The sequence below is a fragment of the Mauremys mutica genome, chromosome 1 (assembly GCF_020497125.1).
Source record: "Mauremys mutica isolate MM-2020 ecotype Southern chromosome 1, ASM2049712v1, whole genome shotgun sequence".
In the NCBI taxonomy this organism is placed as follows: domain Eukaryota; kingdom Metazoa; phylum Chordata; order Testudines; family Geoemydidae; genus Mauremys; species Mauremys mutica.
In genome coordinates this window covers 276,791,440-276,818,504 of record NC_059072.1, presented here as the reverse complement: position 1 = coordinate 276,818,504, position 27,065 = coordinate 276,791,440, and the positions used below count along the sequence as shown (strand labels likewise).

Below are 27,065 nucleotides of genomic sequence, written 5' to 3'. Positions count from 1 at the left end.
TTTTCCAGCTCAGATTGGCCACCCCGGGCTAATGGATAGGGATCATTTTTTCCAAATGCCTCTCTTTCTGTTGTATGTTATTTAAGGATATATATCTAATCCACGAGACAATTAAAGACTTCATGCCTCATTCACCACTCCCTAGACTCTAGAGTAGTCATTTACATATATGCAAAGTGGGTATAAAATGCTATCCTTCTGATTTGTTAAGGTTTTACACCCACCTTGAAATCATCAGGTGCAAAGCAGTGGACAGTCAGATTCTTCGTCCATAAATGCATCGTATCTCCTCATTCTCAGTTTAAATCTGGATCTCAATCTGATGAGAAATAGTGCCCCCATGTAAATCTACAGTATCTCGGGTATTGATACTTATCTGAACCTTAGGCCTTTTCTTAATCAGATTCAAGATCAAACTATTTAATAATATTTAAACAAAATGTGTATCCCTTATGAAAATGCCATATCAGCTTTGTACTTAAAACAATGTGAAAATGCTGTGCCGGCTCTTATGCAAAACAAAAATTGAGATTTAGTTTTATGAGTTGACAAAACCCAATTTTATTGCTAATTTAAAATGCTAATTTATGGTAACAGTTAAGATGATAGCTTTTATCATATATAAGGGGTTCAAGTCCTCTATTTGTTTGAAAATTATCGGAGGTACTTCTGTAATCTAAATGGTAAATTAACTACATCTGCCAGATTTGTAAGATTCCTAAAACAAATGACCTCAAATACAAACCAATCTAGATAAGTGTATCTGCAATGAGACTAGGCTAAAATCAAGATAAACCAGCATTTGTTATGCAGTTCCCTTCTAAAATAATAATAATAAAAAAGCCAAGGCTTCCTACCCCCATCTTTGTTCCTTCCTAAAAGCATGAATTACAAGGAAGTGGTTTAAAATGATGACTCGAGCCTGGATGCACAAAAGGAGTTAGGTCCCTAAGTTCCAGTTTTGGCTCCAATGCAATCCACAAAACTCCTGCCTAACCTCTATAGGTGCCTGAATTCACTCAGTGCCTCAGTTTTCAGAGTAAAGGTTCCCTCTGCACCTAAATTTCTACCTCTGGGCATGCACATTTTTGCCTCATTCTGGGCATCTGGGTACCTGTCGCACATCTAAGCCCCAGAGAAATTCAGAAACCAGGGAAGAATAGGTGTTTGGCTTCATGAGGGATTGGATTTGGTTGGCATGCTTAGATGCCACCTATTGGACTGCGCCCCGTTCAAAATTTGGCCTGGGGTGGAAATGGTGGAGGCAGTACTCACGTTATAACTTTTAGCCCGGTGATTAGAACATTTGCCTGGGATGTGTAAAACCCAAGCTCATTTCACCCCCTCTGCCAAAGGGGGAGAAAAATTTCAATAGGCGCCACCTACCTCTTAGGGGAGTGCTCTAACCACTGAGTAGTGGGATATTCTGATGTAGGTTTCCCACAATGTCTCCTGCCAGAGCTGTTCCCCTATGGATAAATAATCAAGTGATTGAAGCAGGGGGATTGCTCCTACAATCTTCCGCCTCTGAGGTGGGTGCACTAACCATTGGGCCACAGATTCTCTCTCTCTCTCTCTCTCTCTCTCTTTCTTTCTGTCTGGCCCATGACTTTTCCACTCTGGATAGGTACTTAAATAGTCACTGGGCCAGACAGAGAGAGAGAATGTGTGTGAGAATGATTCTGTAATCCAGTAGTGAGGGCGCCCATGCAGGTCCAGTCCCCCTGCTCCAATCACTCTTTCATTATTTATCCAGAGTACAACAGTTTCACCAGCAGCAACTGAGGAGCCATACATCAGACTACCCCATAGTTCAGTGATCATTTGAAAAAGAGGTGAGAAATTCATATTCAAGTTCTTTCTCTTTGGGCAGAAGGGGTGAATTGAAGCTAGGTTTCCCACACCCCAGGCAAGTTCTCTAACCAGTGGGATAAATGTTATAAGGCGAGCAGCATAGGTGCCTCACTCCAAAGTGGATTCCTGCCTGTGAATCATAAGCAGATATAGATGCCTCCCTCCATCCTGGTCTTAAGCACCTATCTCTCTGAGGAGGCAGAATTAGTACACTGCCCTGTTGTCACCACCTCCCACAGCTAGTTTACGCTGGCTTTTCTGGATTGCAGTCTATTGTGCCTATCTCTCCCCATTCATTGTATAGGAGCCTAACTCAGGCTTTGTGAATCACAGTGATTTTCCACATGCCTAAATGTAAGGTGTTGTGATGCTCAGCGTAACTTCTTTTGTGAATTCAAGCTTCTGGCACTTCTGTATTGCAACACAAACCCTAGGTGCACATTTCAGGAGATGTATCATGCATATATATTTGCACCCTATTCTTGAGTGACCCTATGAAAATAAGTCATTCCAACTAAAGAGCAATTGTCCATCACATCATAGCATCATGAACCTGAACAATATATGATGTTTTCATTCTTTTCTTGTTCTTGAGGTTAGCCGGTTTCTATCAAGTTGTGGCTTTTTCAGAAATTGCTCTGTTGTGTTAAAAAGCCAAGGCTGACTGTTAGCAGATGAGCAGGAAAGAGAATGTCATGCTGTATCTTTTCAGTATGGCAATTAACTTCCCAGTATTGATTCCAGTGGGTAGCTAATGTTATCATCAATTTCTGATTCAGAGCAAGAAGGATTTAACATCTGTTACTGGGACATGATCAAGAATATCACAAACCTAAAGCACCATTAAGGGACAAATCCTTTGAAGCAGCACACAGCCTCAATAGCTGATCCCTCTTCTCTGCCCCTAGTCCACCCTGATGGGACCACACAGTGAGCCCTCACAGACCTGGAATCTGCAAGGAATGTGCAAACCCCGTGAAGCCTCCCCAAACTCTGCAAATTCCTGTATACTGGAACAACAAAAGTGGAAATAAAAGAGCAATGCCTCTTCAGAGAATGTCACATTCTATCTCGTCATCTTGAAGGCAAATGTTTCCCCACCTGAACATGGTGTGTTTAGCATCTCTACAAGACTAGCAAGTCATGCTGGTGTGCATGAGAAAGTGCATTGTGATTAATTTTCCTCATTTCACAGTCCACTATTATTTTCCCCTGTGAAACATTCATATTCTCTGTAGCAAATGCCTCTCTCCATTAATATACCAGAAAGTCCTCTTGCACAGATGTTTGGCCTTCCCAGTCAGCCTCATCTCTTCATTTTCTCATTCTTCCCAGGTAACAGATCTCCAGGTAGGTGTCACAAAACAATTTTTGGCTTTTATTTCATGTAGAGGTAGGCCTTGCCAAATCCTCAGATTGCTATCATACCAAACGCTGCTGATCTTGGGGAAAGCTTGGTTTCAGGTCTGGAACTTGTGGCTTGGATGCATCCCTGTAAAAAGTAGGAACTCATATTCAGTTTGGAAATCCCTTACAAAAAAGGTCAAGCAACCATGTTAAAAGAGAAGAATGGATTGAAAATATTTGATCAGTCACATATTCAATGAGCCACTAGAGTCTAGACTAACAGTAATTTTATGGTTGAGTCTTTTCTGTTCAGAAGCTTGCAGAGACATCATTGTAGGTAATATATGTGTGTGCCATTATTAAAGAGGCTGTCAGGACACCTGTAGTAGGAAGAAAAGAGAAGAAAACATACATTTGATTTTTATGTATGTTAAAAGATAAGAGGCAGATTAAAATAAGTATCTGCAAGAGACTGATGTAAGCTGTGTTTCTTGAGAGAACATGCCCCTCTTGTTATTTAATACATTTTGTGTGCCAAACTGTCAGAAAAAAAAAATGACAGTGTCAGGTACCTTGAGGTGGCCTAACAACATAACAGTTATGTACCTGCCAACTGCACCAATATGTCTGCTGATGTACTGTTCTTGCACTCAATTATTAACTACAGAACTGACATGAGAAAAAATGAATCCACTTTGTTTCAGACTGTCAGATATGCTTCACTTTCCAGCCTCCAATGTGTTGTCTCAGTGAAACATACATAAACCGTTTAACTTTGCCTGCCTCATGTGGAGGAGAACATGCCACAACAAGCGGGCACTCCATCAGACCCCACCCAATTCCCCAGAAGAGATGCATTTCTCATTGCTGTGATGGAAACATTCCAGAGAACCTTCAGGCACAGGTTTTTCACCTATCATTTTGTTCTAGCTAATTTTTTATTTATTTGTTTTTAATCAGGTGGACGACATGTGCTTTACTCCAGTGATCCTTGGATGCTACAACAGCTTCGTAGGACCATTACAGCCCTCTCTAAATGAGAGCATCCCTGAGGCTGCCCTAATTTATGCAGGGATTGAACTAGCCCCCAGCAGACTGAGGCAAGGAGGAGGAACAAACTTAGTCTAAAGCTCCCCTCCCGCCAGCTGTGGTGAGTGGAGTACTGACACAACTGAGCATCTGAATTGCCATGACATAAATTGTACTCAACATTTTTCTGATGCTTTCAGTCCACAGTGAAAGAGCCTATTTTCCAGCATAGTTGTCCTCCACATTCTGCTAAGAAATCTTTAGCAGCTAAATAAAGTGTCATCTGTGCATGTGGCACTTGTCTGTAGTCTGAAAGCATTTCCCTCAAACAGAAGCCTGAGGGCCTGATTCTCCACTGCTCTGCACCATAGCAATCAGAAGGCAGCATTGTACACCCACGTTGCACTGGTGTAAATGACCATACAAGGACAGAGAAGAATTAGGCCCAATTTGTTCCTCACTGCTTCTTTCCCCACACCCCTGCTCTGACTTTGAAATCTCTGATAGTCCGGAGGGTTGATGGAAAAAATGAGTGTGAGGGAACTAATCCACCTATTCAAACTTAATTTTTAATAGAATATTATATATCTAGGCCCTGATCCAAAGTCCACAAAAGTCAATTCCATAAACTTCATTGGATTTTCAATCAGACCCTTAATGATATTAATTATTACAGCTATCAGTACATCTTACTACAGTATGTTTTGTGACAGAATTTAGTTGTCAGTTTTCTATAATGATTTCTTTTGATTGAAATGTTGGTAAAATTACTGTAGCTGTATTCTAACCAATCACTGTTCCTCACTCTTCTAGAACACACTGTGGACGAACCTAAACTATGATAGGTTTTAGTCATAGCCAGAGCAAACAGCACTTATTGTCTCTCTACTGCAGTTTGATTCTTGGGAGCCAATTAGTTTTACTGTCAAGGCAACGTGATGATATCAACAAAATGTTGTTATTGAAGTATGATCAGATAACGGAAAGGATACAGGACCAAATCCTCACCTCGCGTAAATCTGTATAGTGCCACTGACATCAATAGCACTATGCAAACTTAAGAGCCAAGACAATATAGTTTTCTATCGGAGATCATGTCCCTTCAGAAACTCATATATAAGAAGTGTGGAGAACTCACAGCTAGGCAAGAAAACTGCAGTAGGCTAAATTTTTCTTTCTTTTTTTTTTTTGGCTCTGAATTTATCAAGTCTACAGTTAGTTTTAATCTATATATTTAGAAATCTATTAATTGATTCAGCCTTTCAATAGCTGTGCAATTGGAAATCAGAAAAAAAATATTCATGTGTAGTTGATTTACAAAAGATTTGTTTAAAAAGGAGGAGAAATGCAAGTCAGATTTTCAGTTTGGCAGTGTGTCAGTTGTGCACAGAAACTGAATGGCCTTATTGCACAGTGAACAAGATGCTTCTGTCCACATGACAACAGAGAGAAGCTTCGTGTTTGACTCCTGAACAGATCTAAACTTGTGCATGCAAGTCTTGCTGCCTTGCTCTTTTCTAAAAAGTGACTTTTAAGAAAATGACATTTTTTTTTTAAAAAAAAGCTTTATTTCCATTTTTGTTTATAGTGAGCAGTTTTGATTTGCTTGAAAGGCACCCACGAATTATTCCTTGTTGTGAACTGAAAAAGAATACAAAACTGTACAGAATAAATAGTTAATATAAATCTAGCCAGACTTTGTTGTAAAATAAAGCTGCAGGGCTCCACGCTCTAAGCCACTTTTACCTCTTAACAGGAGAAGTATCTTTTTCCTGTTAATGTGTGGCAAAATGTAGAGAACTGATACAAACAACAACAAAATATTCTTTTTTCCCCTCTATCTGGAAGTTACTGGCCATAGTGTACTTATTTCTGTATTTCTGCCAGGAATATTCAAAGCCACCACAGGAGCCAGTCATATAAAAGAAATCAAACTCATTAGATGCACTAATGTATTTACAGTTGATTCTCAGTAGCTTTCAGAATTGCCCTGGCTTATGAGTTGAAACACCAGTGATGTGCAACATTTTATAGCAGCAGAACAAGAGAAGATTGTCCAAATTTGAGTAAAACTGTCAGATAGGGAAAGTAGCAGAAAGCTTTGTTGATGTCTCTTAAATTGTTGGTAATTATATTTATACATATATTTTCCATCCACATACTGTAACAATGTGATAAATGAAGTCCCATATAAAAGATACTTAAATGTTTGCAGGCACTGGATGCCTATACAATTAAATATCTTTTGTTCTTTTTAACTGACATTCAATATGACAAAGCTTCATTTCCTTTTGTATTTATTATAAGGGAATGGTAAGTGCAGTTGTAGACAATGTTCACATATGTAGTGCATGTACTAATACCTAACCAATACATATTAACCTTTATAACTATACTTAAACTGTACTTTAAAATGTAGTCCAATTAAATTGAGAGAAAAGAAAGAAGTACAAGTAACGTAAAAGTTTTATCCTAGGTTAGGTACAGAATGAGGAGTGCCACACAGACCTTTTACCACCCCCATCCCCACCCCCCCCACCCCCAAAAAAAGGAATATAGCAGTTTTCCTCCCACAGTTCAATCACACAGAGATCATGTTTCAATTGGGGTAAGACATATTGCCTGCAAACTTCCGCATGGCTTCCCACAGTGATCCCTGAGTTTTTTGTTAGGATTACTGCTGTGCTTTAGTCCTGATGGATGATACATTATTATAAGGCACTTTTATTTACAATGTTCTGACTTAATATAGAATTATAGATTTTCTGTCCCTGTCCAAAGTACTGTCATTTATGTTTGCTGTTCCAGGACTTCCAGGTAGTCAGGCTCAGCATGTAAGTTAGCTTTGAGCTCAAAATATTCATTTTTAGTCTGCTCAAGCAAAACCTTTCTTGGTCTGGAGTACATTAGTGTCTCCATTAACTTTAACTCCTCATGTGTTCCAGGATAATGTACTTCCATGTCAGGCTGGAGCTGGACAATATTTTTCCTTAGATACTCAGTGATCCCTAGCTGCTGGAGTTCTCGTTCTTTCTCAAGAATGTTTCTGTATAAGGAGCTGGCATCCTGAAAGGTCAGAAATTCAGCTGATTGGTCTGTACATTTGTATTTGACATTTGAACCTGTGAGAGGAGAATTGTTCTCTCTTTCCAGAAGACTTCTGCGGAGATGTTTGGAGTCATTCATATCCTTTTCATTTCCCTCCTCCTGTTGTTCTGTCTGTTTGGGGCTGAAGGATGGACTTCGATAAACTTGAACCATGGGGCTGATCATGCGTTGCTCATACAGGATTGGTGCTGGACGCTCAGTTGTGTGGTGTGTTGTTTTGTGACCATACATGCTGTACTGGAGATGAACTGGGCTACTGTCCCTCATGTGTTCATCTGCCTGTTTCTTTTTGTGTCTTCGCCGCCGATGCAGAACAAGGACAACTATTCCTGCTGCACAAAATACAATAGTAATAAACACAATTAGGAGCCCTAGGATTAAAACAGAAAGTGGGACAGCATCTGTAAGTGATCGAAGAATAGTGTCCACAGTATTGGTTGTTGTAGAAGAAGTTGTCACAACTATAAAGCTAGCGTGGGTTGGCAGGGCTGGGCTATTTATTAGTCCTGGGCATAAGACTTCACTGTTCAGAGATTTCAATTCTTTTTTTGCTAGGTGCCCTGGGGATTTACAGAAAATGTCACCCATCATGATGTTCTTACTCAACTTTTGTATCCACTGCTGCAGCCCAACTGAATCACAAGTACAGTCCCAAGGGTTGTCCTCAAGTTCAATTTGTACCAACAAATCCAGTTCATCCAAGACAGTACTCACAGGCAAATGGGTAAACTGGTTTGTTTTGAGGTTTAACCTGGCTAGTGGCACCCCTGAGAAAACATGGGGTGGTAAAGTTTGAAGAAGGTTATTGTTTAAATATAACACTTTAAGTTTTGGCATCATGTTAAATGTCCCTGGCAAAACTTCCTTGATGGCATTGTATTCAAGATACAAATACTCAAGGTGCTGAAGACCAAGGAAGAGACTCTGACTTAACTTTGTAAGATGATTGCCATTTAGATATAGCTTCTGCAATCTCGTTAGATTCATAAATGATCCTTCTTCAAGGATTTCAATACGATTGTTTCCCAAGTGAAGCATTTCCAGGCTAGCATAGTCCAGCAGATCTGATTTCAGCAATGTTTGAATAATGTTTCCAGCTAGAATAAGCTTTCTAGGGTTTGGAGGAGGGGGACCTAAATCAGACAAGCTTTCGATATTTCGCTCCTGGCAGTGAATTAGAACCCCTGACAGGATATGGCTGGTGCAGTGACAGGGTACAGGACAGTATATTCCTGGAAGCTGAGTAGCTGGCTTTGTGGCATGAAGCACTAAACCTGGTTCCTTGGTAGGAGCTTTCAGGACAGGGATCACCTTAGCTGGTAGGTGACTATCACTTATAGAGGTGGTTACTACCAAGGGCAAGGACCCTGAAGGATCTTCAAGTTCATTTATAGGGTGAGTGGGACAGAGCAATTCTTTTTTTAGTCTTCTTAGGATGCTGCCTTTGATAACTGGAGGGCTGTTGCACACAACATCACCTATTATAGACTGGGGAGGCATGTTTTCAAGCCATAACTTCAGCTGCAGTAAGTCACAATTACAGGCCCATTTGTTGTCTTCCAGCTGAAGGTCCAGTATTCGGCCAATATGCTCTAAAAAGCCAACATATGGCAGTGTCTGTAACTGGTTTCCACGAAGATCTAAGTGGGTCAACGGCACAAAGCGAAATATGTTAGGAGGGAGAAACTCAATGGCATTGTCATTTAAAATAAGCACTTTAAGTCTGTTGAGTTTGCTAAAGGCACTTGTTTCAATCACGGTGATGAAATTGTTGTCTGCTTGAAGAAACTCCAGATTTTCCAGTCCCTGAAAAGTATCCTCTTTAAGTATTTCTAATGAATTGTGATTGATATGAAGTTGCTTAAGAAGACTGAGACCATTAAAAGCTCCAGGCTCAATATCTGCAATATTATTAAATCCAACATGTAGTGAGATAGCATTGATGAGGCCAGCAAAATCATTCATATGTAACATGGTCAAGCCATTGTTCAGCAGGTTAAGATGGAAAGGCTGTGATGGTGGGACATTTATTTGTGATACCATTTTGATACCTCTTTCTTCACAGTTTATAATCAAGATATCATCCTTCTCTTCACAAGAACACAGATTCTCACAAGATCCTCTCACTGAAGACAAAGAAGGCTGAGATTGTAGTAAATCCGAGGCAACCACAACTGAACATAACATAAAAATCCAGAGCTTCATTGTTGCCAGTAGGTCCTGTAAAATAAAAATGAATTGAGTTTATCATTTCAGATTTAAAAAAAAAAATACTTGAAAGTTCCCCAAACTTACCTAAAAAACTTATCCTTAAAAAATATATATATTGTGTTCTATCAAATATTGTAATGATTCTTTAAGTAATGCAACACATGGTTAGTTCTAACCATTAAATATAGCATGAAGGTCATAACACAGAAGCACTTCAGTATTTTTATGTTGCAACAACACAGCATGCAGGGCTCATGAAAATTATGTTCTTATATATGGAGTGCCATATACATACATGGTGCTTTGTAGGAAAACAAACAAGCAAACGAAAAGACATGTTCACCTTTGATTGGCATGCAGTGCTGCAGTTTTTAGGAAATTGCAACAGATAGATATTAACAGGCTATATGACTGAACAGAAGTTTCATAATAAACCAATCTCGGTTCGATTCTAACAATCTATTGTCTATCAAATGTTTATTCAGCTAGCATGTGGAGGGCTTTTTCTTTGCCTGTTTCTGCAACTTATCTGTAAGTTGAAATGAAACTTCCTCTGCAATCCTAATATCCCAAAATTGAGAACAATTAGTGATTTTCCCCTTTGTTTAAATATGTATGTGCTGTGTTTATATTTTAACTATAGCTGTGGGTAGATACACATACACACCCTACCCACACATTCATATCTTTAGGGAGATTATACATACACATTTTATAAATATATGTATAATATATTTGTGCATTCAATATGTAAACTAAGTTTACTAGCAATAAAAGAATAAGAGTGAAGTATAAATAGAAAGACAGGTTGGCAATATATAATATATTGAATTGGACATTTTCCTCTTAATAATTAATATTAGTATCATTCTAAAATGCACACAGCAAGAGATTTGTCATTAACAATTAGCACTGATGGATGACATCATCTGCACTGTGTAATTTAAGCTATTATCTTGCAAACCATTGGTCTCAAACTTTAGAATACATGAAAAATGCATCAGAACTGTCCAACTATTAAATCAGGAACAGAAACTGGTGAACATTATATATTTTCAATTAACTATCTGTTTGACACAGTTCTCACTGAGATGAGATTAGTTTGTTACTGTTCATATGAGGGTTCTGTGTGTTTCTTTTTTTATAGCGAGGTTGTCTTATTACCAAAGAGCAAAGATATTTATTTTTGCATTAGATGAAGTCATATGTCTGTTTACAATCTATTATTAAAGTCAATACTTCCACATTTCCAACAAGAAAAGGATGATTTGAAACACATTTCATGCAAGAATTCCCCTTCACTGCACTATTTATTACAGAACTGAACAATATTGCTTGAAGAAACCTGTGTCATAAAGGTCACTTGATCTTTTTAAGTGAGCTATTGAAACATGCTTTGGAGTGCAGAATGTCATCACACAATTAACCAGCAGAATTGATGCTTTATGAAAAAGTTGCAAGAATCTATGTAATTATGCTTATGAACATTCTCAGAATTTGGTCATGTATTTTGGCATCACATCAGCAATTATAATTTAGATGCATATCTTATTCTTACTGCACTACTCGTTCAGACTTCAGTTAGTCTTCTCATCTACACTTCTCTTGCAACTTGATGAGAGGACTTGCACAGGAGGCACCCAGATACTATCCTTGTGAATGCTACTGAAATGCTTGTAAGTCAGTAAGCACCAGTTTGTGCACATGGAGTAATACCTTATTCCACAGTTGTCCCATTGATTTCAGTGGAGAAAGGTGCTTCCCGCCATGAGTAAAGGTGACAGAATCTGTTACTAAACTTATTTGATTCATGTATCTTTTTCAGTAGAAACAAAACATATTTTTGTTGGATCACAGAGTAGTTCTTGAACATAGTCTATTCTAGTTAGTTGGTTAAAACATAGTGTCTGAGCCTCTTGTTTTCCATAAAGTATTGGGAAAGACACAATATGTAGAAATCTTATTCCAAAGTATTCAGATTAATGTCAGCATGATACTGTGTTAAAGACAAATGTATTCATTCACTAGCATTCTTTTCAGTAACCTAAGGTGAAAAATGCTTCTGGTAACAATTACCCATAACAAACCTATTGTGTTGCTAATTAGCCTTTATTTTCTGTAACTTGTTTCTGTATAAGGACACCAGCATAGTTGTGCATTGTATTTAAATTGTAGTTTTTATGAGGGCCCAGAGCAAAATTAAGTGAACTAAATCAAAATATATTAATCCAAAATGCATGGTGCATTTTAATACATATTGTAAAAATGATTTTTTTTAAAAATGAAAGACCTCTCATCATTTTTTAAAGATGAAAGTAAGAACATTTGTAACCAATTGGAAAACATTCCTATTTTAATCATTATCATACTTTTGTGGGGAACGCTGCAAAAATTTTCTCTCTCTCTCTCTCTCACGCGTGTGCACACACACACACAGAGTAGAAAGACTGGAACTTCTAAATATTTTGTAAGTATTTGGTGAGAACTGATTGGCATTTCTTTTTAAATTTTCAGTCTGTGCACGCAGAGCAAGTAAATCTAGCATTAAATGGGCTCCACTCTTATTTTAAAATAGCGGATACTTTTATGTAACAGATGATTAACATTGTGTTGAAAGAACTCACAGTAAAGATTGAATATACATTTCATTTTAAAATACTGGACTAATTATTATCCTGTTTCATTTAGTGAAGTGTTATAAGAAATGTCAGGTGGTAACTTAGTTTGAATAACTGCTTACTGTAATTGTTCTTTCACAATTTTTATTTTAAAAGATTAGTGAATTCCAGAGTCTTTCCTACCAGGCAAATTTGCAGTATATATAGAAGTAGTGAGTTATGAGTCCCTTAAGGCAAATTTGCAATATGCTTGAGAAGCAATGAAATAATAAAATCTTCTTTTAAAAAAATTAGTGTCTTTTTTATTTGATCTTACTCTCGATACAAATATGTGTAAAGTGAGGGGTGAAGTATTCCAAAGCCTCAGGTTAAGCAAGGGGAATGTGCAGTGTGTAAAACCCTTCAAGCCTGCTTGTTAATTCTGGATACAAGCACAGTTGGATGATGTATTTTAAGAGTAACGTCATACTTCAGAAAAAACACTTCTTTAATCCATGCTACAGTACATGCTACAATCTAAAACTACTCTCTTTGCCTGCTGAGCAACTACAGGTATTGAAAACTGTTCAGTGAAAAAGGTACCCGGAACAGTGCTTGAAATATCAGTGGGTAAATCTATACGGATTTCTACCATTTAACTGTTAAGTTTACCATAGTAATACAGGAAAATAAAATCAATTGGTGCTAAAGAGACAGAAAAAGTGAGGAAATTCACTTGAGATAATTAGTGAACTGGAAGCTTTCTTACCTGTACAGAGGCAACACTCCCTGACAAGATCAATAATGCACAATTTGAGCAGATGTTCGAATGCAATTCAGGTTCTCTTTTAAAAAAAAATGCACACTTTCTTCCAAATTTTCACTTTGCTGCAAGCTTTTGTACAGCTCCAGCTGCCTTAAGTTAAAAGTCCATGTCAGAAAACAAAGTATAGAGCATTTCACTGGAAGAAGAAGAAGAAGAATACATTGAATCTCTCAGGCAGAGTGCACTCTAGACCATCCTGAAAGCAGTTGTCCTTTTTCCTCAATTAAAATTCACAGCATACTTCCCATCTATGCTGACTTTTCTGCATATAGTTAACCATTTGCAAGCTTTTGGATGCAGTAAATAAACAAGATGTTCAGCAGAGCTTAAACTGATCCCTCTTGGTTTGTTAGATTTTTAGATCCAAGCTGCTTCTGCTTCTGTGTTCTCTCTCTTCTTTCTAGTCTTTCTTGTTACCTCAGTTTGTTATTAGTCAGATTGCCAGGGGCTGGGAGGTAGGCGTAAATGAAAAGACTTCTTGGCTTTTGACTCAGCCTTTAAGCCCTTCCCCTTCCCCATCAGAGAGCTTTAATCTGCCAGTGTCATTTAATACAAGATACAGCTCCACCTTGGGACAGCTCAGCTCCACCTCCTCCTGCAATTTGTCTCACCTCCTCTTTTCCTTTTCTAATTGAACCTTCTGAAAATAAAATCCAGCTAAATCTTCTGTAGATCACTTAAGAACTATTAATGGCTGATTTTGCAAGACAATAAATCTCTACCACAGCTCCTGCAGCTTTTTCTGTTTGCATATAGTAAATGTATGTCTTTCTGATACATATTTTAAATGCTGAAAATACCCCCAAACCAAATGCACAAATCCTTGTTTTCTACCCAACAATAGCTATCATAAGGGAAAATCTTATCTTCCTCTGGAACAAAAAGCCTGTGATAATGATATGAAGGAAAGTGTAAAGCTGCACATTAGATCTTTACTCCAGTTCACACAATGTGGTAGTTTAAATAGTTGAGGTGTGTGTGTGTGTGTTTGTGTGTGTGTACACAGTGGCTTTAAAGGTTTTACTTTTGCAGCAAAAGAATTTTATGGTACATTGGTGTTTATGTTCATAGAGTGATTGCAGTGAGTGCACTTTAAAAATCCCCCATCTTCTCTAGTGGAGGGAGTTTCAGCTTGATTTTAATTGACTGTTTTCCAGATGTTAGGATAATATATTGGTATTAATACACATGGTGCTGTATTCTTTTTGGCATGAAACAATGTGTTTACAAAAAACGACTCTTTTTCTTTCTTGAAATCAAGCTAATATTGAGATAATATTTACACTGGTGTTCTAAACATGTAATTATTCATAATTGTTTATTACATGGAAGAATACAAGGATTGTATGTCCCAGAATTATCAGCCAGATTCTTACATCCTTATTCATGCTGAGTATTGCATTACTCTATGAGTAGCCTTATTGACTTTGTAAGGGCTATTTGTGGAGTCAAGTACTATACCTTGTGACTAGGATTACCAGACTCTTGTCCAGTTTTTGTAAGTGTACATTAATTTTAGTTTCAGCATAACTAATTCTTCATTATTTCATTCCCTACATATAAAATATTGTTATTTTTTAAAAAATGTTTCAGAATCATTAGAGATAAATAAATTCATCACAAATAATGTATTCAATAGACTTTAATCTTTTTTTCTGCTTACAGAATATCCATAAGCTGACCTCAGTTTATTCAAATGTATGTCTTACTTGACAACATTTGACAAACATTTTGAGAACCTTATTTAAATCACTAGATTGATTGAAAATGATCCTTGACTAGTTGTAACTGGTCAAACAAGCTAAATGATATTCTTTCTGATTTGCATTCCTGGTGCAAATACTTGTGCATAAAAATATTAACGTTTGTTTTTTGGTTGTTCAAGACACTAAAACAAATAAAAAAATGTTCACAGAAATCAACTACATTAATTTAAAAATTAAGCAGAGTAATCATGGAATTTTTGTGTAGTCTCTGCCAATTCTAAAATTAATGGACCAGTTCAGCCATTTCAGTTGGCTTTGTAAAAATATTGCCATTGATTCCCCCCCCACACACACAAATTAAGATTTATTACCTGGTAAGTGATTTTTATTAACTAAGATCTTGCTCTTGCAACTGCTTCTGCATGGACAGACCCCTGAACTTACGTGGCGATCAAGGTCTAGTAACGTATTGGTTGCAATGAAATGTAAGTATTTCCCTATGTCTCTGTTATCTAGTAATCAAAGAAAATAATTACAACTAATGTGACTAGTGATCCAGCACTCGGGTAGATGTTGATGAACTCCCATGTCCATACAAAAGTCCATTGACTTCAGTGGGACTCCCTGCAGTTGCAAATATCTGACCATGTAGCTCCGACCACAGGACAGCATCTGTACACCTAATTTTAAATTATATAATTTAAGTTAACAAAAGGTCTAATTGAGAGAGGATAAAATCGATTGCCTTGCAAGAAAAAAATTACCTGTCCCAGGAAACTTAATTTTTAAAGCACCTAATTGTAAAATGTAATTGAGAGATGCTTTCCCTAAACAGGGCTGCTCTTCAAACATTCACCTTATCAATCACTTTGACTGTTCTAAAGTTTGTTAAGCTGCACTAAAATATCCACATCTGTCAGCCTCACTTATTTCCCAAAGGGCCTAAAGGTTTTGTGGCACTCACTGATCTTTACCTTTTCACGAAGTACAGTATCTTCTCCATATTAGAAATAAGTACACAATATCCTTCTTATCATACATACATTCTATGTATTTTTTCCAGAGCCAAATAATTCTCTCCATTATTATATGTACACATAAATATGTAAGCTATAATACCTGTAGAGGTCCAACTTCAATCCATGAAAACAGGGATATCCAGAATTAAGGCCTTTTATTTCATTCTTTGCCTATCTGTTATGAGTCATTCTTTGTTATATCATATGTTGTATGTGACACTGCACATTGACAGCTACTAGATTTAGGCATTTCATATAAGTTTAATAAAAGATTACTTGACTCTGAATTGCATGATTTGTGAATTTCAATATAATCAAAATATGGCAGACGTTCACCTGGGATTCTCACTCCAATTTCACAAAGATTGGAAGTGGCTCCTTTGAAGGGTAGGTAGAAGTCTTTAGAAAGCAATATCAATCCTTTGCACTTCCTCTCATCCAAAGCATGAGTGTGCCACCTCCAAAATACTTCCAAGGACTTTGCCAAACTGAGGGATATTGGATCCAAACCTGGGAACCAGAATCAAAGTTATGTTGGACCCTGTAACATTACTTTACTATAGTTATTTGTCTATAGTGTGTAATTTTTTTTATTACAGTATTTAAAAACACAAGAGAGCGTGACAAGGGAGAGGGAAATCTATCACTGAAATAACTGGTTCTTCAGTTAATGGTGATAATGGCTCCTCTCTGCATTTACTGTTTCAATGGACATGTAAAAGACTCTCCCATTATTCACATTTCATACACACCTAAGAGATGTATGGTCCCTATCTGTATTCCTCTGAGGGGTATGCATGCATGCCATGCACCTGAGACCAGAGAATTCTTGTAAGTAGTGTCTGTTTATCCACACCAGTGCCCTTGCTCTTGTCATGCACCACACCAACCGCCTCTTCAGTTCCTTCTCTACCATGAATCAGACGTGATGCAACATGATCCGAAACAGAGGGGAAGGAGGGTTGGTGGTGGGTAGTGATGGAATACAGATAGGGATCATGCATCTTGAGGAACTCCAGTTACAAAGTAACTTCACTTTCTTCTTTGACTGCTGGTCCCTATGTGTACTCCACTGTCTGTGACTGACAAGCAATACTCAGAGAGGAGGAGAACGCTGCAAGGATGCTGGTGGTATGGCTGCTTTTAGAAACACTCTCTCAAAGGATGCATCAGTAGAGGAAGGTTGAACCAAGGCATGTCTCATAAATGTGTGGATGTAATTCCATATTGCTGCCTTACAAATATCAAGCAGGAATACCTCTTTAAGTGATGCTACTGAGTCTGCTTGCATTCTTGTAGAGTGAGCCCTTACTCTGTGCGAGGGAGGAACTGACAAAGTTGGATACTGCCAGAGATCCACTTAGAGATTCTTTGAAAGGAAATAGGTTGTCCTTGGACTAATTCTGCTATGGCAACAAGCAGGTGAGTGTTGTGTTTCTGATCTATTTTGTTCTCTGTAGGTAAAATGCCAATGCTTGTCTGACATCAAGTGAATGAAGCCTCTTCTCTTTGCTGGAAGCATGCAGCCTCAGAAAAATACAGTTTACATGGATAGTCTGATTATTGTTAAATTCTGAAACTACCTAAGGGGTGAATTTCAGATGGGGTCATTGCAAGATCTTGTTTTTATGCACTATTGTATACGGTGGGTCTGCCAGTAGGGCCCCAAGTACACCCACCTGTGTGGCTGAGGTGATGGCAAATTCACTGTCAAATGAAACATCAGACAACTAGCTAGTGGTTTGAAGGATATCTTGATGCATCTCAGAAGTACAAAATTAAGATCCCAGGGAGCAGTTAACTTTGTTACAAGTGGAAAGGTTTGAAGTAAACCTTTTAAAAACCTAGATGTGGCTGGGTGAGTAAAGACAGAGTAGCCATCCATTGGTAGGTGACATGCACTGACTGCCACCAGGTGAACCCATGGTGAACTAAGGGAAAGACCTGCCATCGGAGGAGAAGGAGGTAATCCGAGATAGCAGGAATACCCACCCACTATCTCTTGAGACATATGATGCCACTGTGCTCAGATAGAGAAACTTTTTCACTTGTGTAGATAACATTTGCTGTTGCAGTCACTTCTGATATTAAAAATGACTTGCACAACTTCAGAAAAGGAAATAATACATTTACCACACACACTTTGCTGTCAGAACTCCTAAATAAACTTTAGCTCCTTAGTCTATTAATAAAACATGATGCAGAAGCTGTAAATAACTTTTTTGGATATGGAGAAAGTCAAACTGTTCTTTTTGTGCCTAAAAGTGAACATGATGCCTATAGAGGTGATTATATTTTATTTGCTTTGTTCTGAGAGTAAATTCTACTAGCATTTCCTTCATTTAAACCAATTTTGTCCTTTTGTCCTACAGTGAATTTGAAACTGATATGTTGCTGCTCTTTTCCACTCACAGATGGAGGACTCCCAGTTCTGCATGATGTAGGAAAAGCATAATATCAGAGTCAAGATTTGCCATGCAACTCTGAGAGGATCTTTTTGCCTATAGATTATAATGCTGATGTGAATGAATCTTGTACAGTCCTTTATAGCCTGTGGCATTCTTTCCTCTCATTGTTTGGTATTATTTTCCACCCCACTTTCCCTGCAGTTGCCAGAATGAGCTTTGGTATATTTGAATATTATGGGTCTAAACCTCAGGGATCTGCTGAGAACACAAGTCAGCAGATGGTGTACAAAGGTAGCTTAAACCTTAAAGCAAACTGGGTTACAGCTTGAGGGCTTCTGTAATTCACACTCACTGTAATTGGCTCCAAGAAGCATCCTAACAATGTCCCCTTTGTTCCAGACAGCAATTTTCCCACCCTATGGCACTGGCATCAGAGACAAATAGTATAAGAGCCACTTCATTGACTCTAAGCCTCTCCACCCTTATAATGAAGTGATACCCAGTAAAAATAGTGTTAAATTACACCATTACACGTTACACAAGCAATGTGGTGCAAAGCAGCCATGCTACACTGGCAGGTGAAATCCTCGCCTAATTGCAGTCACTAGTGAAACACCCATTTCTTTCAATGGGGCCAAAATTTCACCAGAAGAAGCTTAACACCAATTTCCTCTACACTTTCAGTTAATGACACTATAATTATATTTTCATAGAATTTAAATAAAAACACGTTTGTTATGTTATTCTTCCAGTGTCTCTAGCTGTATTTGTTTTTCTTGGATTAAAGTCTTATATTTTGTTATATATTATAACCAGCCAATAAATAGTCACTCAACACTGACTCTTACACTGTGGCTATAAGTAATAATAATAAATGTATACCTATCTCCTAGAACTGGAAGAGACCTTGAAAGGTCATTGAGTCCAGCCCCCTGCCTTCACTAGCAGGACCAAATACTGATTTTGCCCCAGATCCCTAAGTGGCCCCCTCAAGCACTGAAACACAACCCTGGGTTTAGTAGGCCAATACTCAAACCACTGAGCTATCTCTCCCTATATGAAATAACACCAGGCTTTCTGGTGGCATTTTGGTTCTTCTGAGTGGATTTTCAAAGTCAATGGGAGTTGGGTGCCACAGTGCTTTAGGACCCTTTGAAAATACCAGCCTCTAGTTCCAGTCCTGGGCACAATCCATAAGTCTGGAAATGCATGAAAATGAAATGTAACCTTTAAAATACTTAACAGACTGCCTATGGTCCAGTCCTTCATTCTATACACAGGCAACTCTTCCATTGATTCCAAAAACTTGCCTTCACTTTCGAAAAAAAAAAAATCCGTTGAAGTTAGTGGTGAACATTTGAGCTGGTTCTTATTTAAGCCAAAGTGGCTCACTCACATCTAAAACAATCTAAGATGCTCGAAGTTCCTGCTCAACTTCTAATTTGAAACTTATCAAATTAATTTATAAACTTTACTTTATTTCAGACTCACTTTGTATCACTTTGGCTACTAAAAAAGAAACTTACAGAAAGGCATTGAAACCTCTACATCTGTCAACCTGTTTTAATGGATATGGAAGAAAACATAACATTTGAAATTCAAAAAATCAGTAGTCAAAACTGTGTGAAGACCACAAGTTAAAGATGTAATTGCATTTTTTCCTTGCTGAATGGTACTGTTGTTAGTCAACAACAAAATTACATTAACTGAACTGTCACTGATGGCATTTATGTATTAAAACCAAACTTGGAGCCTAGAAAATTTAAATGACAGCTATCTCTAAATAAATTTAATATATCTGTTAAGAAAGATCTTGCTGAAGAAGTCTGAATCCAAAAAATATGTATAAGTGAAATTACTGCATGTAGCGAGTCGGTGTGGCTCCCCTCCGGTCCAGCAGAGGGAGCTCCCTGCCAGACGCCCAAGTGGGCTGAGACACCACTTCCTGTTCCCACCCCCCGGAAGTCAAGGGGCGGGACAGGAAGTATAAAAGGAAGATGCCAGAGCTCAGTCAGGAGCCAGCAGCCGCCGGGAGCAGACGTGCCGGCGGGAGCTCCTGACTGGGAGCCCTCTAGGAACCGAGGCAGCTGCCTAGACTGGCCTCCGCTTCCCCGCGCCCACTACGAGGAGGAGCCGCCAGAGCTGCCCTGTGACCGGTACTGGGACGAGCCGCCGGACCGCCCCTGCGCCCCCCCCGAAGAGGAGCCGCCGGGGCTTCCCCGGCCCTACTACCCGGAGGAGCCACCGGAGCAGGCCTGGCCGGACTTCCCGGAGGTGCTACCAGACCTCCCACCAAGCCCGGACCCGGAGGAGCCGAGGACCTTTGACTGGCCCGAACCTGGTACAAGTGTGCAGGTAGGCCCCGAGGGGGATATGGAGTGTAGCCCGGGGATAGCCGACCCCTGTCAGGCTACGGGCACTGAGGTGCCCATGTCAGTGTGTTGCGGTCAGGACCCCACTGACCAGCGGCCGTGAGAGCCGCTAATAGGGCCCCGGGCTGGAACACAGTGGAGTGGGCGGGCCTGTGTTCCCCCTGCCACCCCACTCGCGGGTGGCAGTTTTCCCCTCACATCAGCGCTCAGGCACAGAAGCCTGCAATTACCTTTGCTGCTGCCCAGCCCCTGCTCCAGAGGCCTGGGCTTATATTGACTTTGCTGTTGCCCAGCCCCTGCTCCAGAGGCCTGGGCTTATATTGACTTTGCTGTTGCCCAGCCCCTGCTCCAGAGGCCTGGGCTTGTATTGACTTTGCTGTTGCCCAGCCCCTGCTCCAGAGGCCTGGGCTTATATTGACTTTGCTGTTGCCCAGCCCCTGCTCCAGAGGCCTGGGCTTATATTGACTTTGCTGTTGCCCAGCCCCTGCTCCAGAGGCCTGGGCTTATATTGACTTTGCTGCTGCCCAGCCCCTGCTCCAGAGGCCTGGGCTTATATTGACTTTACTGTTGCCCAGCCCCTGCTCCAGAGGCCTGGGCTTATATTGACTTTGCTGTTGCCCAGCCCCTGCTCCAGAGGCCTGGGCTTATATTGACTTTGCTGTTGCCCAGCCCCTGCTCCAGAGGGCCTGGGCTTATATTGACTTTGCGGTTGCCCAGCCCCTGCTCCAGAGGGCCTGGGCTTATATTGACTTTGCGGTTGCCCAGCCCCTGCTCCAGAGGCCTGGGCCTATATTGCCTTTGCGGTTGCCCAGCCCCTGCTCCAGAGGCCTGGGCTTATATTGACTTTGTTGTTGCCCAGCCCCTGCTCCGGAGGGCCTGGGCCGAATTGACTTTGCCGGTGCCCAGCTCCTGCTAGAAGGGTCTGGGCCCAAGGACTGCTGTCCTGCTGCCCGCCCTGACTGAGGGCCGGGGCGTATACTTATTGACTGTGTGCCTTGAGGTCAGCCCCTGCCTGAGGGTCTGAACCCCTGAAACCTTCGGGAGACTGATTGCCACCCGGCCCCTGGATCCAGAGGGCCCGGGGCGTAGGGTTGAGCTAACCCCTGATTCTTGTCGCCCACCATTTAGAGGGGACAAGGAGCGAGTCGGTGTGGCTCCCCTCCGGGTCTGCAGGAGGGTTGAGCCCCGACTCGCCAGCTTACACTGCATAAAACATTTTGTTTTCCCAAAAAAAACCCTTTGTGTTACTTTGTAGTCTATGGATAATGCATTCATTTTTTAACATTGTTAGGTGAATTTCCCATATTGGACACAATTTAGCTTCTATATGTTGATTATATTCATTAGCATAGCCATGAAAATACATACCTGTGTACAATCTAATTATCCATTGCATGTTACTGTTGTTCCACAGATCTAACTAACACAAGTTGTACCCGGCAACATGGGGGGAAATAATTTGAACACCTTCCAGAAAAAAATCAACAAATAAACAGCTTGTGTGGAACATCATTAGATTAAGCACTGCATTACTTTCTTTTGTTATGTGCACATAAGGTGAAATTCCCACCTCCACCAAGGCCTGTTACAAGGCCAATGCACTAGTTAAGTTCCACGTAAGCCCTGTTTTGAGGATGGGCTGGCCTTCTGCAATAGGGTGAATATCACCTATAGAGGCATAGAACCTGGAAAATATGGTTTTGTTATCCTACAGTGTGTAAATGCACTAGTGTAGTATACATGGTTGTATTTTACAAACAGTTATTTTCAAATGTTTAGGTAGCAATCTAATTAGCATTTGGAAGGAAACATGCTGAAGTTTATTAAGGAATTGTAACAGAGAAAGATATGTGGACAGATGGATTATAATGGTTCCTTTAATTTTGAAAATCCTAACAATGGCTTTCATAATGGTAATATTATTATGGTTTATGGTTCCTGTTATACAAGGTAAAACCAGGAATTTAATTCTATATATCTAGCTAAATTTCTCTCTCCATTCAAAGTTCTTAAATACTTATACAATCCCCATTACCATAGTATCTTAATGTCTTGAAAGTGGTTTGTATTTATACTCAGAACATGCCCATGAGGTAGGGAAATGCTATTATCTCCATTTTGCAGAAGGGCAATTGAGACACAGAGAAACATGGGCCTGGGTGCACAACAAGAGTTTGGTGCATCCTCATTTCAGGAGCACTGCAATGCACAAAACTCCTGCTGAACCATATAGTTTCCTAAACTCATTAAATGCCTAAGACTTCAGGGTTCCTCAGTGCCTAAGTTTCTGCCTCTGAGCATGTGTACCATTGCCTCACTCTAGGTGTCCCTGTGCCCATCTCTTGCCTAAATTCCAGAGATACTTACAAACCAGGGGAAGATCTGCCCTCAGCTGTCTAAGTTGCATATCGGGTCTGAGACAGTAGATGGTCTCTGAGCATTCCTACTGAATCGGGTCCTGTGGTGGTGGTGCTGCCATCACTCACCTTACAGGTTTTTATCCTAATGGTTAGAGAACTTGCCTGAAATGTGAGAGACCCAGGTTCAATCCCCCTTTCTTTTGAGAGGGGGGAAAATGTTTCCTACCTCTCAGAAGAGTGCTCTAACCACTAAGCTATGGGATATTCTGATGTGGGGCTCCCTTACTCTCTCACCTGTTAAAGCTGTTTCAGTGTGGATAAATAATGAAAGAGTGGCTGTAGCAGAGGGACTGGACCCAGGTTTGCCACCTCCCAGTTGGGTGCCCCAACCACTGGATGCTGAGCGTCACAATGCCTAACTTCTTCTGTGCATCCAGCCTTAAGTGACTTAGCCAAAGTCATATACCAAATCTATGTCAAATCAGGGAATTAAATATAGGTATCCCACATCTCAGGTTAACTCCCTAACCTCTGGACCAACTCTCCTCTCTATATAGTGGGTAAAATTAACAAAAGTGCCTAAGAGACTTAGGAACCTAACCCAAATTTTCAAAAGTGATTTAGGCACTTATGGCTGCCTAAATCACTTTTGAAAATGGATCTTAGACTCCTAACTTGCAAAGATGCTTTTGAAAATTTTACCCAGAGTGCTTTTAACTTTCTTTCCCATATTGCTATATAGTGTGGCACCCCACACCAGTGATGGCTTGCATTCCATTAGCTAGTGAAGTAACAACTGTATGTGTGTATATGCACATGTGTGAATGTAATAATAAAATCAATGCTAATCTCTGATACCACTAGGGACCATTGTATTATATTTATACTGTAAAACATTAGGTCCTAATCCTTTAAACACATATCTGAATAATTTTATTCATATTAGTATTCTCATTGAAGTCAAGCATAAGTGTTTGCACAGTCAGATCGGTAGTGATAATTTGAGGTAATTATTTCATGTTTAATATACTTATTCCCTTGTTATTATAAGGATTTTTTTCTCTGTTTCATATTCCTTAAATTTTGCATATTATTACTTTTAAGAATTTTGCCTTCTAGTTTTATATTTTTTGTTCTGTTAAATTCACCATAGAAACTGTATTCCTATACTCTGGGGTGGGGAACTGGACACCTAATTTCATGAAGATAGTGCAATGAGTGATGTAACACACAAACAAATGAACCCTCAATAATGTCTCTGTAATTGTAACCCACATGTATCAATTTTGAACTTGTTTAAACAGAATGTTCTCTATAGGACAGGCCAGTAGTGTTCATGGAGTTTATGCACCTAAATCCTGAAGCACTGTTTTGAATATTTCCCTCATTGTGTCTATATATGGTATTTTCACAGAGCAAGAAGGTCCAGTAAAGGAATTAAATCTACCTGATCTAGGGTTCAGCTCAACAACAAAATGTCCTGCTGCCAGACTGAGGATCCCACATAAAGCTGAATGTTCCAATTTTTTTGGCTTCTAGTTTAGTCTGCAACAATCATTTATTTTTAGAACTGAGCTTTTAAAAGGGTTAGGGATATGTTTGATATAAATGTTGATGATCATGGACAAACAGATATATTTATGCAAAGGGGAGATTTAAAGAAAAATCGAAAGAAATATGTAAGATTTCTAAGGGCAAATCTACAAAATTAAGTTGGCCTAAGTTATGTCAATGTGCAGCCACCCCAGTAATTGAATCAGTTTTACACATCTATACTACGGTCCTTCTGTTGGCAGTGCACTTGCTCAGTGACAGCAACTTGCACCAATTTAACTGCCACTGTGGGACATTGTTGAATGGTTTCTGAAAAGCAGCAACAGGTGATGTAAGCAATACAGTGTCCACACTGACACTGCATCAACCTAACTATATCGACTTAATCATTATGTCTCTCACAGAGGTGGAATTATTTAAGTCAGCATATAGGGCGGGAGTTACATTTTAGGCCTGGTCTACACTACACGTTTAAACCGAATTTAGCAGCATTAAACCAATTTAATCCTGCACCTGTCCACACAACGAGGCCCTTTATATCAATATAGAGGGCTCTTTAAACCGATTTCTGTACTCCTCCCCGACGAGAGGAGTAGCGCTGAAATCGGTATTGCCATGTCAGATTAGGGTTAGTGTGGCTGCAAATCGACGGTATTGGCCTCCGGGTGGTATCTCACAGTGCACCATTGTGACCGCTCTGGAAAGCAATCTGAACTCGGATGCACTGGCCAGATAGACAGGAAAAGCCCCGCGAACAGTGCTGTGTGGCAAGTGTAACGGAAAGCCAAAGAATCAAATGGACGCTCATGGAGGGAGGGAGAGGGTACTGAGGACTCCAGCTATCCCACAGTCCCCGCAGTCTCCGAAAAGCATTTGCATTCTTGGCTGAGCTCCCAATCCAGGGAAAAAGGGCGCGAAATGATTGTCTGCCATTGCTTTCAGGGAGGAAGGATTGAATGACGACATTTACCCAGAATCACCCACGACACTGTTTTTGCATTGGGATCTCAACCCAGAATTCCAATGGGCGGAGGAGACTGCAGGAACTATGGGATAGCTACGGGATAGCTACCCACAGTGCAATGCTCCGGAAATCGACGCTAGCCTCGGTACATGGATGCACACCGCCGAATTAATGTGCTTAGTGTGGCCGTGTGCACTCGAGTTTATACAATCTGTTTTACACAACCGGTTTATGTAAAATCGGAATAATCCCGTAGTGTAGACATACCCTCGGAGTAGATGCTTACAGAGTTAGGTTGACATAAGCTGCCTTATGTCAACCTAACTCTGTAGTGTAGAACAGGCCTAAGTTACATTAAACAACAGTGTGAAAGACTTCCACAGGATTTGCCTGTATTGAAAATAGTGGAACCTAAGAAAAGCAGCAGGTGTGATATATTTTGATTTTAGTAAGGCTTTTGGAACTGTTCTACCTGATATTCTCATTAGTAAACTAGAAAAATGTCGTGTGGATGAAATTACTATAAGGTTGGTGAACAACTGGTTGAAAAAACACACTCAGAGAGTAGTTATCAATGGTTTTCTGTCAAATTGGGAGGGTGTATTCAGTGGGGTCACACAGGGGTCAGTCCTGGATCTGGTACTAATCAATATTTTCATTTTTGACTTGGATAATGAAGTGGAAAATATGCTTATAGAATTTGCAAATGACACCAAGCTAGGAGAGCTTGCAAGCACACTAGAGGACATAATTAGAATTCAAAACAATCTTAACAAAGTGGAGAATTGGTCTGAATTCCAGAAGATGAAATTCAATAAAGGTAAGTGCAAAGTACTTCACTTAGGATGGAAAAATCAGATGCACAGCTACAAAATGGCGAATAACTTACTCGGTGTTATTACTGCTCAAAAAAAGGATTTCTGGGAGTTACAGTGGTTCAGAAGTTGAATATGAGTGAACAATGTGATGCAGCTGCGAAAAAGGCTAATATTCTAAGGTGTAATAACAGGATTGTCTTATGTAAGACACAGGAAGTAATTGTTCTGCTGTGCTTGGAACTGGTAGGCCTCAGCTGGAGTACTGGTCCAACTCTGGGCACCATGCTTTAGGTAAGATGTGAACAAATTGGAGAGAAACCAGGGGAGAGCAACAAAAATGATAACAGGTTTAGAAAACCTGATCTGTGAGGAATGGTTAAAAATCCAGACGTGTTTAGTATTGAGAAAAGTGACTGAGGGGCGGGGGCTGGAGGAGGCTGTTATGAAAGAGGACACTGATCAAATATTCTTCATGCCCACTGAAGGTAGGACAAGAAGCGATGAGCTTAATATACAGCAACAACGCTTTAAGTTAGATATTAGGAAAAACTTTCTAACTGTAAGGATAGTTAAACTCTGGACTAAGCTTCCAAGGGAGGTTGTGGACTCTCTATCATTGAAGGTTTTTAAGAACATGTTGGACAGACACTTGTCAGTGATGATCTAGGTTTGTAGGGCTTGTAAAGTATCAGCACCATTTATTTATTTTGAGGTAGCCAGGATCAGACTTAACTGTTGCATCCCAAGGTTTCTCTCCTGAAGCCCTCTTTCTCCAGGTATGCAGAAAGAGCAGCCAGAATTTGACCTTTAAAGGGACACAGTTGACTGGAAATTTCAAAAAATGAGCTGAAAGTAGTTATAGGTATTATGCTTGCCACAAAGTTCTCCATAA

At 39.8% G+C, this 27,065-nt stretch overlaps 1 protein-coding gene across 1 annotated transcript; it reads right to left on the bottom strand.

Moving 5' to 3' along the window:
* Positions 1–6,802: 6,802 nt before the first annotated feature.
* On the bottom strand, positions 6,803–13,394 carry SLITRK6 (SLIT and NTRK like family member 6). The gene is made up of 2 exons (XM_044980761.1): positions 12,916–13,394; positions 6,803–9,558 (listed from the first exon to the last, which is right to left on the bottom strand). Exon 2 carries the CDS (start codon positions 9,541–9,543, stop codon positions 7,021–7,023), a length of 2,523 nt encoding a protein of 840 aa, XP_044836696.1. The 5' UTR covers positions 9,544–9,558; positions 12,916–13,394; the 3' UTR covers positions 6,803–7,020.
* Positions 13,395–27,065: the final 13,671 nt, after the last annotated feature.